Raw genomic sequence first — 14,384 nt, 5'->3', positions numbered from 1 at the left:
TGGGAAGCGTGTTTTGCGCTTCCTAACAGCACTTTTTTTTTTGTGGGTCCCGTGCATTGTTCACAGGACCCACAAATCTCTTTTTTCAGCAAAATAAATATTAAAAATAGATCTCACAGCACTATTCACATATTTAAAAATTATTTTGCTACAGTATTTTCAGTTTTCAACAATAAGCAGTATCCAAACACGCCCTAAGAATTTGATTCTAGGACCACAAGTTTTGCATACCAATTGTTTGTTACAATTGAAAGATTGTAATTGATTTTTTATTATTTTCACAAAGACCTATCACTTTTTCATTATGATCAAAGTTATAATATAAAAAGTTGTATTCCATTATATTCTTCTAAAATTTTCAATCCATATCAATTTAAGTAGCAATTAAGGTAAACTACATCCCTAATTTTAAGTTTCGTTTGCCCTTTTAAATTTGCCAATTTAGTTCTTAACATTTTGATATTTGGTCAAAATGGTCAAATGATGAATATAAAATACTGATGTGACTAATGACCAAAATAAAAACTATTTTATAACACATCATATGATACATGTATTGCTAGGAAAAATTCAATATAAGTGGCAATAAATTTTTGAAAGAATAATGGAAGCACAACTACATAAGAATTGAAAGATTTACGAGGAAAATCATTTATTCTTGAAGGGAAAAACCACGAAACAAATTTCGAATAATTTCACAATATTAAATAGAGATTACAACACTTAGAGATACTATTTAAGTAATGAAATAACTCTCTTTTTCTTTTCACTCACTGCTTTCTTCTTTATTGTGTATATCTCACAATTTCTCTTACTCTCTGTGTTTTTCTTTTCTCTTCTACTTCCTCTCACTCACGCAATTCTTCAAAATTGTAGTGTCCTCACTCTCTTAGGGACTTCTCACTTCACCAAATGGTCAAATGACATTTCTTTTATGGATTGTATTATATGTCCTTAGAGCAATTGTTAATAAACCATTTAAAAAAAAATTTTGATACCACTTTAATATAAAATATAAAAATCCGTCAAAAAAATTAATTATTTTTACATTTTTCCAAAAACATTTCGTAAAAAAATTTCCTATATCAATGGCTTTTGAGCACTTTCTGCTTCTTTTATTTCTTTATATTTTCTTCTTCTTTTCTTCCTTCCTCACGCTTGACATCAATTCATAATAAATGCAAGTCAATTTGCCTTTTTGATTTTGGTTTTGGCCGGAGAGAGAGAGAGAGAGAGAGAGAGAGAGAGAGAAGGTTAATGTTAGGGTTAAAAAAAGTTTTCATTAAATTTGCACTTGACAAGTGTCTTTTTCGTATGTTGACACATCCACCATTCTTCAGATCCTTGCCCTTTAAATTTGCTAACTTCTCAGCAACTTGTCCAACAAGCTCATTTAATGAGCTGAGCTAAAATGTGAGCTGGATCCATGTGGTGCAGTAACCCAATAATAATAATAATAATAATAATAATAATTATTATTATTATTATTATTTAAAAAAAAAATAGTTTAAGTTAACAATTAGGATTCATTTTGAACAAACAAAACTTCAACCCCGCCAAATCTTCCGCATCAACCAAAAATTAACAAATTCCAGTTTGGTTGCTGAGAAACTTTAGGAGAAAGAAATAAAAAGCATGAGAAAAACTTTGAAATCAATCCAAATGAAAATCATCTCTATGTTTTCATTGCAAATTGTAACGAATCAATCAAAAAATAACAAAAACGCAATTCTTTTATAGCCAATGTTTGGCACCCACCACATTTGCCTTTGTTCATTAGTGAGGAAAAGTAGTGGAAAGATCCTGCAATACCGCCTTAAAAATTCTGTTGTATACTTGCATTACCATTGAGCTTCGAAACAAGCTTATTATAGTCTTAAAAGTTAAAACTCAACTTTCAAATTTATAAATGACAGATCTAGGGGGATATTTGCGGCCTAGCATAGTGAGGGAAAACAATATAATTAGTTGACGAATATTTGAAAGGATGTTGTAAACTAGCAACTCGAGTTTTATATACTCGATTTGTAATTTGGAAGCACATTAGGAGCAAGAATCTGGAAACAGAGGAAGAATCTAGTTTTAGATCCACTGAAGAACATCAGAAACAAAATAGAGGAACATCAGATCGTTTGAGATCCATTGAAAGAACAGGGGAAGAAGAAGAAATCCACCGAAAAACATCATATGATTTGAGTTCCACTGAAAGAACAGAAAATGGTGGAACTCGAGTTTTAAGATTCAAGTTCTAAGTGGAATACATCAGATCTTGCATCTCAAGTTTTACAACATGACAACTAATGATATTCTTAGAAAATTAACGCTAAATGGAAAGAAAATTCACAGATCTAGACCTTTACTTTAAAAAGAAGAGCAGCTATTCACTAAGGCAACAAAAGAAGATAATAGCAATCTCCCATTCTCAAATGTATTTACTGAATAGAAAGAACTCGGTGAGTTGGAGACCATGGCTGGAGCTTCTGAATCCAACCTCCCATTCTTTGACATATCCTCTCAGTAGAACTCGAGGCTCCTAGATGACACCATTTTCTATGCTGTACTCCCTGACTTCTCTCTGAATTCCAATCATTTTCCCTGACCCTCTCAAAATCCTCTAAATGTTATCTCCCCTCATCGCCAACAACCTATGGTATCGGAAAATTTTCATTTTGGATTGATTTTAAGTTTTTAAGTCGCTTTCCTATTTCCTTTTCCAATCACTTCTTTGAAACCAAACATGAATTTATTAATTTTTGGTGGCCAAAATGGCCAAATGGCCATAAAATCCTAAGTATATAGTTAGTAGACCCGGTTTGCAAACATTATAATTTACTAGCATCTCGAGTCTCAAAGACTCGATTTTGGGCCTCAAAATCGAGTCTTTAAGGCTTGGCTTTTGTATTCTAATGTGGCCAAATCCTATGTGGCGTGTCCACATGGAACTCGAGTCTCTAAGACTTGAGTTCCACATGGACACGCCACGTGGGATTTGGCAACATGGATCTCGAGCCTCAGAGACTCGATTTGCTAAAAGTGAAACCGAGTCTCAGAAACTTGGTTTCAAATTGTGGTGATTAATAACACACGTGGCAGACAAGGAAAAGACTCGGTTTCAAATAGGCTATTTTTAAAAAATAAGGCCTTACTCACCCTCTCTCACACAAATCACTCTCCACTCTCACTCAACCTCTCTTACAAAGAGTAGACAGACTCTCACTCATCGTCTCATGCTCTCACTCACCGTCTCGCTCTCACAGTGAACTCTGTCACTCACTCTCTCCACTATCAGTCACTCACCTTCTTCTCTCACTCACTGTTCTCTCACCCAATCTCCACTCTGATTCTCCACTATTTCACATTCATCGCCTTCGCCAAAAGAATTGATCAAGCCACAGCAAGCTTTGAGTTCCTTCAGTCTACGCGGTCTCTGAAAACTAAAAAAAAAGGTGAGTTGCTTTGTACCAAGTTAACTGTTTGGTTGCCGAGAAACAGTGGGAAAAATCAAAGAAACTTTGGTTTGACGAAGTTCTTTTGTATTTTGGTTTCTGTATTGAATTTCTAATAAAACTGTTAAAAAAGATCGAAGCTTTATTGTTTTTTGAGATTGAATTGGATTGTGGGTTTTTTTTTTTTTTTTTTTTTTTTTTTTTTTTTTTTTTTCGGTTTTGTTTTGTGCGTTGTTCTGTTCGTGGGTTGAACTGTTGATATCAGGCAAATTTCAAATTTATATCTTGAACTATGCATTGTTCTGCAGTGATGATGTTAGGGTTTGTTAAGTGGGCCTTTGTTAAATTAAATTGTTGATGTTAGGGTTTGTTAAAGTTGATGATTTAGTGTTTAGTTGGATCCATTTTTCTGAAAGTTTGATGACTTTCTTCTTGCTAAATTTGATAATGTCTTAAACCCCTTTTTATTTTCCTAATTTTGTGAATTCTGCATCTGTGCTCCTTTAAATTTTATTTACATTTAAATATTTCAATTGGGTTGTCATTTTTTTCCCCATTTAGTAATTGAAAATTTTCTTATTGCTGATTGTTTTGTTAAAAAAGCCTCTGTTTTTTTGTTGTGTTTGCAGCAGAATATTTGGCTACTAGTTAAGTTTTGTCATATTCATGTTATATCTGTTTAGTGATAATGGATGAGAAAATTTAGCAGCATGTCACCTTGTAGGATTAGGCTGTTCCAACACCCTAAGCTTTCTGTTTGATTCCTTTCCTTGTAATTAACCAAATGAATCTTCATGGTCCTGTTAGACTAAACCTTATAAAATCAGTGTGTTTAGGATTATAGTATTATGTTTATGTAACATATAATATCAATATACTATATGTCAATGGGAATTACCTTTTTTTTCTCCGAATCATTCATTTGGTCTCATATCCTAATATACTCAGATGTCTCATCTATAAAATGTTGAAAATTATAGTCTTATTCAATTTCTTTGGAGAGAGAGAGAGGGGTTAAGTTTATGTAGTAGATGTATCAGTATGAAATTTAGAATGAAAGACAATCACAGGAAATGGTGAAGGCATGTAATCCAATTTATTGGCATGACCAAGTCTCAAACTTGTAAGTGACTAGTTCTAGACAGTATCATGTAAGAGTGCATGAAGGTCTTATAGATGTAATATGGCTATTTGGTGAGAGAAGGTTACCCAATGTTTAAACAGGGAAGTGGCTGTGGTAGCATAAATGATGATGATCCATTTGGACCATGGTTTTACTGCTCCCAGTGTGCCTGTGCTTGCGCCTGCGCCTGCTGTGCCACAGTTTGCTCCTTCTCTTTGATCTATTTCAAAATGAGAGAAAGATTACATTATTCTCATATTCAATAGATTAACAAAACTCCCTAATGAGCTTAATTGGTGTATTAGCTAAATTGCAATTTTCTGTACATCCAAACATAAAAAGCAGGTCACCTTATTTGCTAGAATGGTATTCCGTTCCTGTATTGCCTTCTCCTACATATAAAATATTAGCACAATGTGAGATTAATATAGATAAATTGAGATACTGATTTTCAATTTTTTTTTTTTTTTTTTAAAGTGAGTTTGACAAATACCACTCTTGGGCTATGATGTGGATGCCAATTTAGTCCTTGAATTTTCAATTTTAACAATTAATTAACCCTTTAAACATTAGGTTTATGACAAATCAAACCTTCTATTAGCATTTTTCTGTTAAAACCTAATGTATTTTGTTAGGTTTTGAGTTTGTAATATTGGTAAACCATGACAAAACATGACAAAAACTAAGTCTCATTAGTTTAGAATGGTCTACATTGAAGCCCAAGACAAAAAAAACTCAAGTTCAGAAAAAAAAAACAAATGAGTTACAAGCTGGTTGGTTCGATTGATACTCGATTGATGCTAGGGATTTTCGATTGATCGAAAATCGCATATCAGCAAAATCAGCAAAATATTAGCACAATGTGAGATTAATATAGATAAATTGAGATACTGATTTTCAATTTTTTTTTTTTTTTTAGTGAGTTTGACAAATACCACTCTTGGGCTATGATGTGGATGCCAATTTAGTCCTTGAATTTTCAATTTTAACAATTAATTAACCCTTTAAACATTAGGATTAGGACAAATCAAACCTTCTATTAGCATTTTTTTGTTAAAACCTAATGTATTTTGTTAGGTTTTGAGTTTGTAATGTTGGCAAACCATGACAAAACATGACAAAAACTAAGTCTCATTAGTTTAGAATGGTCTACATTGAAGCCCAAGACAAAAAAACTCAAGTTCAGAAAAAAAAACAAATGAGTTACAAGTTGGTTGGTTCGATTGATACTTGATTGATGCTAGGGATTTTCGATTGATCGAAAATCGCATATCAGCAAAATCAACAAAACGTAAAAAGCCCATAACTTATTCGTTTGAAGCCCAAATCGTGAGCCGTTTTTTCCAGTATTTAAAGGACATTATAAGCTAACCCTAGGTGGGGTTTTGAGAGTTTTTTAGAGAGATTAGAGTACATCTTGTGCCTCTTTTGTAGATCTATGGTTTTGTACCCAAAAGCTCTCTTATGTCTTCTACCGATGTTATTCCTTGAAGAATCTCAAGATCCGGTATTGTAGAAGTTGTTGCCTTCTCTTGTCATCAAAGGTGTTGATGATCTAAACCTTCAAGGGTGATCTTGGAGTCACAAACAGGAGAGTTTGTGTTGCTAAACCTTTGAGTGAGATCTCAAAGTCACAAACGGGGGTGTTTGTGTTTTGCAAAGGTTAAAGAAAGAAGGAGTCCGTGGATTCGGAGCTTGCACGTGGTCGTGTCAGTAAGTTCTACTGGTTGGTAGCAATAAGAAGTCGAGAGTGGGGGCTTGTAAGTTTTATTGTATGAACTTCGATTCTTTCTAGTGGATTTGCTTTTTACCTTGAGGATAGCTAGGTTAAATCCTCCTCAGGTTTTTACCGGTTTAGTTTCCTGGGTAATCATATCTTGTGTTATTTATTTTCCGCTGCTTTGCATGATTTGATCTTTTATATTGTGATTACCTAGACTTGTTTAATTGGACTGAGTAACAACTTGGCTAATTACCTAGGTTAAATCAATTGTTTAAGGGGTCTAAAAACCAACATATTTAATAATGTAATGCACTTTTTTTTTTAGTTTTTCCTCTAAATATCTACTGTTCTTTGAATATACCCTTTTGCTTATTTTGCTTCATGGCGTCATGTAAATCTGGTTTAGGATTATTGGTTTGTGAATTTGCTTGATTATGAAGTTCAATGGTTGAAGAATACGCAGAAGCTTTTGGTGCAGAGTACTGGGTATTTTTTTTTTTTTTAAATGATTATGGTTGTGGAATTTGGCTGATATGATGGGATTTGGATGTAAATTTTACGTTTATGTCATTTCTGTTTCTGGTTTCAGAACATATTCTTGTGAGTTAGTATATTCTTGTGAATTTTTGCTTTTTGGTTATTACTGCTGGCTGAGAAAAATGTAGAAAAGATAGGATAGGAAAAGAGAAGATTGAATTTTTATGACTTCTGTTAAGATTCTGGAAAAAAAGAAAAAAAAAGATAACTTCAATTTAATTGACTTAAATAGTTGAAATAGACCCATTTTTTTTTTTTATATATATTTTCTTTTCTGGAATAGACCCGGTTCAGTGCATGATTTAAAAAATAACAAATAAAAAACAATAAAATTGGATTGATTTTGGATGCATGAAAGTTTTAGATGCCATATATATATACACACACACACACATAGATTCCAACATCAAAAAAGCAAAGCTAAGACAGTAAATTTTGCCAAGTTCTGATGTGCCATGCATAGGTTTGATCATATGGAAATAGGCTCCTCCACCTACAACTGATTGACAGTATCACCTGGTAGGGAACACCCACTTACCTTGCAAGTGCAGTATCTTAAGATCAGTACTAGCTTGAAACTACTTGGTAGCCTAGTTGCATCGAACTCAGAAAGCTAGGAAAGTTATTTATTTAGCTGTTTGTGTTTAGTTGGGTAAGTCAAAAATTTTCTATTCTGCACATATGGGAGTGATTTTTTTAGAAATCCAAAGAGAATTTCTTTGTTAGTTGTTGAGCGTGAAACAAGCATGAGTGCTTGCTTTGTTCCCAACATATATGAGATAATCCACAACCTTTGCCTTGTGTTAGCCTTTCCGTGTATTGATTGCCTAAGTATTGGAGTATCAGATGGCTTATTTCATAAGTTGAATCGAAGAGTTCTACAACATTGCTAACGTTACATTGACTTTTTTTTTTTTTTTTTTTTGATTGAGTGTTACATGTACAGTTTGTTGTTTTTATTGTGGTCAGCCGTATAAAAACTATACTGAAAGTGAGTGTTATGTGATAGCATATATATGTGTCTAAGTGAACCCAATGCATACTTGTAGCCGTAGGTAGGTGAAGCTTAGGTGGGAGACATGTTTTATTGTGCTGAGCATGGTCAATTTAACAACAGTTTTTTTAGAACGAAACAGGCACACATGCACAAAGGAGATGGAATGAGGTTCTAACACAAAGGTAGGTTTTGCTTCTTCCGGCTAGTACACATTCTTCAATCCATACTAAAAAAGACTATGCATGTTCATATTTCTGCAATTGTTGCATCACAATTAAGTTCAACAGATGTTCTTCAAAAAATAACATCTGTTGGATTTTCTGAATGTTTTTCCTCCCAAACAGTTTTCTAAAAGCCCTAATATGAATATTATATGACTGTATGCCTACTTGACTTGTATTTTTCATTTGTTAGTGAAGTTTTCCGGTTCAGAAAAAAATAAAAGGAAAGCCAGGTGGTTGGAAAACGTTTCCTAATATACATTAGTGCAAAAACTTTAAAACAAAAAGATTTGGAGTTAAGAATCTTGCGGTTCAATGACATTCTCTAAATTACATTTCAAACCTAAGGGTGTAACAGGTTAAACATAGTGGTGGGATATCTCCAAGGAGTGGATTGTGTGCCTTATTGCCATTGGCCCACCATCAAAGCAGCAGCAACATAAGAATGGTGGCACTCGCAACCATAAATTTAGAGATTGACCAGTTTGGCCTAACTTGTTCCTTAATAGTAGACAGTTATATTTGGTATCAATTTGCACCTAAATGTGTATGCTTCATTGTTTATGCTTCCAAAAAGCAGAATAGGTTAAAGAAATGAGGAGGCTTGTATTATCTTTTTAGTTTTTCCTTTTATCTCTTTTGATTTTTGAAATGTGATTCCTTATGTGGGACAGTATCTTGTATGTGATGGATTTTTTTCCCCTTCATTTTTATTGTTTACATTGCCCTTCTTATCTAGATTGTATGAATAGGAGTGGTAATTTGAATTTGTATTTGATGTACTGCTACCCATTGTTATTCCAAATGGATATGTTAATTGTTGCAAAGAGCTTCATAATTTTATCTTGATGTGCAGTAGTCTATTAAATGGATAAATCACATATTAGTTATCACTGTTAATTGTTGCATAGTTTTAAACATTATTATAGAGAATTGCTGTTTGCAAAGGGAATCACGTAAGAATCTAGTCAACTTTGTAATTTTGTATTTGATTGAAGTATGCCAACCGATTTAGGAAGTGAATTTTTCTATGTCGCCAAGTTCTAATGTATAACGCATATTTCAATCATTGGGAAATTGCCTCCATCTCCAACTGATTAACATTATCACAAGGTAAGGAACACCCACTTAGCTTGCACTTGCAAGTGCAATGGTAGCCTACTTGCATGTCAGACTCAAAATGCAAGGGAAGTTATTTGTTTATGTGGGTACGTCAGGAATTTTCTGTTATCCACGTATGGAAGGGATTTTTTTTTTGTGGAAAGTTGAAGAGAATTTCTCTGTTAGTTGACCATGAAACAAACATGACTGCATGAGTGCTTCCTTAATTTGTTCCCATTGTATATGAGATAATCCACAAACTGTCTTGTGTCATGTATTGGAAATGCTGATTGCCTAAGTATTTGTGTATCACATGGCTCATTTCATAGTTTTAAGGGGGAAAAAGGTTTAATGCTCAACATAGGATAAGGTGGAGGTGATTGGCATAGCATATTTTAAAAGCATTATTGTCAAACTGACAATTTTATAGGGTAGATTAATGGGGATTTATTTTGATATATTAGTGGAGTGATGATATTGAATAATCTTGTTTCTAATTCTAATAGAGCTTTTTTTCCTTTTTTTTTTATTTTTTATTTTTTTTTTATCTAGTAATTGTAAGTTATTTGTTATAGATTATTCTTTTTGATTTATTTTATTAAAAAAAAATTAGATAAAAGTACAACTGTACTTAGATAAATGGTTAGATAAAAAGGCTCTTCATCTAAGTAATTGTAAGGGTTTATTGGTATAGATTATTTTTATTGATTTAGTTTAACTAAAGATGAGCTAGATAAAAGAACAATTATACTTAAAAATTGTGAGGTAAAAAGGTGTACGTTTTCTTGTAAATGATATAAAAAAGAAAAAAAAAAGTAATTTATTTTTTTGAACTTGGTTAGAATCACCTTTTTTTTTTTTTAATATTTTTTTTCTTGGAATAGACCAAGTTGAGTGCATGATTTAAAAAATAACAAATAAAAAACAGTAAAATTGGATTGATTTTGGATGCATGAAAGTTTTAGATGCCATATATATATATACACACATACATAGATTCCAACATCAACAAAGCAAAGCTAAGACAGTAAATTTTGTAGCTGCTTGAAACTTAATGTGTCCAGATCTTCTCCCAAATAGTGCCTAAAGAGGTTTACACAATAAACAAAATAAATGTAAATTAAAGAATTAAGAACATAGTCAATGGCATGGAACTGGGCTAGTACCTGTGGGTTCTTTGCAGAAGCTCAACCTTAGCCTTGAGTCTAGAATACTCCATGGTCCAGTTGCCCTGGACGGTTTAATACACAGTGCACAAAAAAAATTATTATGATCAAACATGATAATACGATAAATTATTGATTGTTTTCAATATTTAAACTATTAAAAATGGTAAATTTAATCATTTAAATATTATTCTAACATTCTTTTTTCACGTGAGTCATGATAAACAAACAATTACTAGTGGTAATTTCTTTGGGTCGAGAGTGCTTGTGTTACTGCGGCAATTCATTTAGGGAAAAGTAGAATTAAATTGGTTTGTGATCGGTGTTGCTTGTGTTACTATTGTGATCTTATTTTATAGTGAAACTTTCTTTGTCATCGCCAGTGGATGTAGCCATATCGCAAAAATTCTCGTGTCTATTTTTCTTCTCTTTTCTTTAATCTTGCCTAAATGGGTTTATTTTCGCAACAATCGTCTTTAATAGAGAAATGATAAATAATCAAGAGTAGAATTTGATGTTTGGGAAATGGAGACTCTAACTATTTGTACATGCATTACATGTAGCATGGTGAAGTTTAGATTCTGATCCAACGAAATCTTGCATCTTGCTTCCTCCCCTTCTATTGTGTTACCTTTTGTACATCTCTAATCATAAAGTGACATACAAAGCCTAGTAAGTTGTGTTGTCTGTGGCTTGTTTTTTTAGAATCTCTGTTAGATTGTTTTTGTTTTTGTTTTCAATAATATCTATTACGTGGTAACTGCTTATCATTTTTGTGCAATATGGCTGCTGAAAATGCTGGATGGAGTAACTATGCAGAGCCTGGACCCATTGATGACACGGTGTTGACACAGCAGGCCAAGCATCGGTCCGAAGCTATTTGGAATGGGCAGGTGAAATGCAACACTAAATCTTTAACTGATGTACATGCATTTAATTCATACAATGTACACGCTGCAGCTGTCATATATTAATCCATGGTTCTGTTTTGTGCAGGATCTAGGGATCCTTACCTGCCGCAGTCGTAGTTCAGAGTTCTCCAATCAAGAGCCAATGGTGGACGACAGAGTTGTTAACCTCATTAAGGCACTTGGTTTGGAGGGACTCCTCTGGGTCCCGGGTAGAGAGATTCATCATGGCCTAATAACGGCCTTAGTGGAACGATGGCAGCCCGAGACTCACACCTTCCACATGCCACATGGTGAGGTCAGCATCATATTGCAAGATGTGGAGCTTCTTCTCGGGCTTCCTGTTGATGGTGATGCTATAACTGGGAGCACGCAGAAAACCTGGACAGAGGTGTGTCGGGACTTCCTTGGGTTTCAACCTATAAATCAAGATGCGCATAAGCAACTCACTGGCCAGAGGATTCTCATCAGCCGACTTTTGGAGCAAGTTGCTGGTCCATTGCAGCCTAATGCTGAAGAGGCTAAGCTGCATAAGTATGCACGATGCTACGTCCTAGCGCTACTAGGGGACACAATATTCGGGGACAAATCCGGTGATAGGGTGCATCTAATGTGGGTACAGCAATTGGAAGACCTTCACAACCCACAAATGTATAGTTGGGGAAGTGTTTGCCTTGCATGATTGTACCGAGAGTTATGTAGGGCAAGCGATAGGGGCACCAGTCAAATCGGTGGGTGCTTACTATTGGTCCAGTACTGGGCATGGGCCAGGTTCCCCTATTTGTGCCCAGCAGTTGAGCGTGGCCCGCAAGTGGGTGCTTACGGTCCTCCAGTGTGTGGTCCACTGTCCCTGAAGTAAGTCTCTCTTGAATCCCATCCCCACTCCATTGATTCTATTTATTTATTTTATAGGCTCTAGGAATTATTAATGTCAACATAAATAATTTTTAAACAGAGGTTCAATATATATGATTACGTTAATATACTCTAATTTTGTGACTGTCATGTGGCTTGTATGTGCTCTGTTTTTTATAAGGACTATTATTATTCTAGTGATATTATTAATTGAGTAAATATCTACAAGATTATCTTAGTTGTCATATGTGATTACATTATAGTTTTAATGATAACATTATCTTCGTATGAAAGTTCTAGATATTGATCCCTTGTTCTTGATTTTTGTAAGTGGTTGTGGGTCTCAAACAAGAAAAATAGGCCCACCCACATCTTCAGAGACAGGTATCGCGAGCAAATAACTTCAATGTTGCCAAGCCAGGTATGAAATTGCCTTGTTTTACATGTTTAGGAACAATCTTATAGTTTTGGTCAATTTTGAAATATAAACATTGTTGCCTAATGCGTTGTGTACTTGTTTTTTGGCTGTTGTAGGTGGTGTGACAGCCATATGAAGTTGAGTTAGAGGACCTTCTGCCGTGGTGCGTTGCAGGGAGGGCTATGTGGACGGCAACGATGCCGCTTGTATGTTTCCACATCATAGAGAAACATACACCGGATCGTGTTGTTCGTCAATTTGGGATGATCCAAGAAATTCCCCCTAATGTTGACACTGATACAATCCTTCATCAAATTGATTTGAGGGGAAGGTCGGTGTTAATTGGATGTGAAGACATGTTGTGCATATACTCGAATGGGGTAATCACCTTCAACAGCGTTTTGAAGTAGTGCTTGGTGATACGCCCCCACAGCACGAGTACTTCGACTGGTTCAACAGGGTAACTCGGAGGTTCATCGATAGGTCCGGTGCTAAATTGACTATGATGGTAAGTTCTCCATGTCTTCTACATCTTACCGTACTTCTTAACACGAAACCATTGTTTACAAAACATGATATATGTTACTACATTTTTTGCTTAGCACTTGCTCTCCCTATAATTTGCAATTATTACTAGCAAAACCAATTCAGAACCAACATTTATTTTATTATCGATTGACACTGTTGATAATTTAGGCATTACTAATATATGTGGGTTTTTCATGTGCAGGTTTCACTTGTCAACTGTTTGTTGAGGCATCACCCAGTGGGCACGGAGGACCACAAGGACATTATTGATGTGCTGACGGCAGTACATGAGATTGACCGTGTACAACCTCCCATCCCTGAGGCCCCGAATGAGGAGGTAGCTACTCTTGCGGCCGCAAGCACTATTGAAGGCCCAAGCACGAGCACAGCTCTGGCCAGAAGTCCCTCTCGTCTGCCTGTTGCTACCCCTCGAGTTCTCCCTACCCCTGATCCCTCTCCATCCACCCCACATCCATCCCCTAGCCCTACCATCCCTTCATCCACCCTACATCCATCCCTTAACCCCACCATCCTTTCACCCATCCCACATCCATCCCCTAGCCCACCATCCCTCCACCCATCCCACATCCATGTCTTCGGTCTGACATCTGTCCACCCACCCCACAGACATTTCCCATTCCATCCTTTGACCTGGGTATTCATCCAACCCCTTCTGACATGTAGCAGAAGCCACCCTCCCACAATACGTTTACTGACCTTTATTCGAGCATCGACCCACCCCATGTTCAGGCTAAACAAGTTGTTGGGTTACCTGCTGTGGCAGAAGGTCGGCTGAAACGTATATCAAAGGCACCTCCTTGTGGGACAGGAGGGCATAAACATGGACACAAAGTTGGACCCGAGGCATCTGACGAAGGACATGCAAGACCTCCTCCTCATTATACGAGACGGCGTAAGGTTCAAAAGAGGTAACTCAAATGATATCTTATTCCTTTAACTGGACATTTCAATCTGTTGTTGAATATTGGTTGTCTTGGTTTGGGAAATTTAATATGAGGAAATAAAGAGGTCTAGAAGTAGCAATTAGACTTTGGTGGTCTTATTTGTATTTTTCTTTTTAGGTGGATGAATGGAGGGTTAGGGTTTCATGCTTTATAATTCTGATTGTTGATTGTTATTTGTCTTTGATGGAAGAATCATCACATTCTCTTTAGTTTGTTTTGTTGCTTGCAGAAATGGAGGTGAAGGAGCCAAGTAAATCACCAGGTAATAACAGTAAATAGGGTATAAACTAAATTGGGTACAAACTAAATCACCAGGTAATAACAGTAATTAGTCTGCGACACCAAGGCTTGGAGGCCATTGAAACCATTTTAATGAAGCGAGTTGAATGGGTCTAT

At 35.3% G+C, this 14,384-nt stretch overlaps 1 protein-coding gene across 1 annotated transcript; it reads left to right on the top strand.

Moving 5' to 3' along the window:
- The first annotated feature begins 11,096 nt into the window (after nucleotides 1–11,096).
- On the top strand, nucleotides 11,097–14,142 carry LOC115966432 (protein MAIN-LIKE 1-like). Its single transcript, XM_031085668.1, has 6 exons — nucleotides 11,097–11,207; nucleotides 11,311–11,838; nucleotides 12,893–13,003; nucleotides 13,226–13,360; nucleotides 13,708–13,952; nucleotides 14,106–14,142. Exons 1-6 carry the CDS (start codon nucleotides 11,097–11,099, stop codon nucleotides 14,140–14,142), a joined length of 1,167 nt encoding a protein of 388 aa, XP_030941528.1.
- The last annotated feature ends 242 nt before the right edge of the window (nucleotides 14,143–14,384 follow it).

The sequence above is a fragment of the Quercus lobata genome, chromosome 11, assembly GCF_001633185.2.
Source record: "Quercus lobata isolate SW786 chromosome 11, ValleyOak3.0 Primary Assembly, whole genome shotgun sequence".
Taxonomy (NCBI): domain Eukaryota; kingdom Viridiplantae; phylum Streptophyta; class Magnoliopsida; order Fagales; family Fagaceae; genus Quercus; species Quercus lobata.
The sequence above is the reverse complement of the archived record's forward strand: the minus strand, read 5'-3'. Positions and strand labels throughout refer to the sequence as shown.

Coding starts and splice junctions, on each gene's coding strand:
- LOC115966432 (XM_031085668.1), top strand. CDS start 11,097: ATGGCTGCTGAAAATGCTGGATGGAGTAACTATGCAGAGCCTGGACCC. Junction 11,208..11,310: donor AAGCTATTTGGAATGGGCAG/GTGAAATGCAAC, acceptor TGTTTTGTGCAG/GATCTAGGGATCCTTACCTG. Junction 11,839..12,892: donor ATAGGGTGCATCTAATGTGG/GTACAGCAATTG, acceptor CACCTTCAACAG/CGTTTTGAAGTAGTGCTTGG.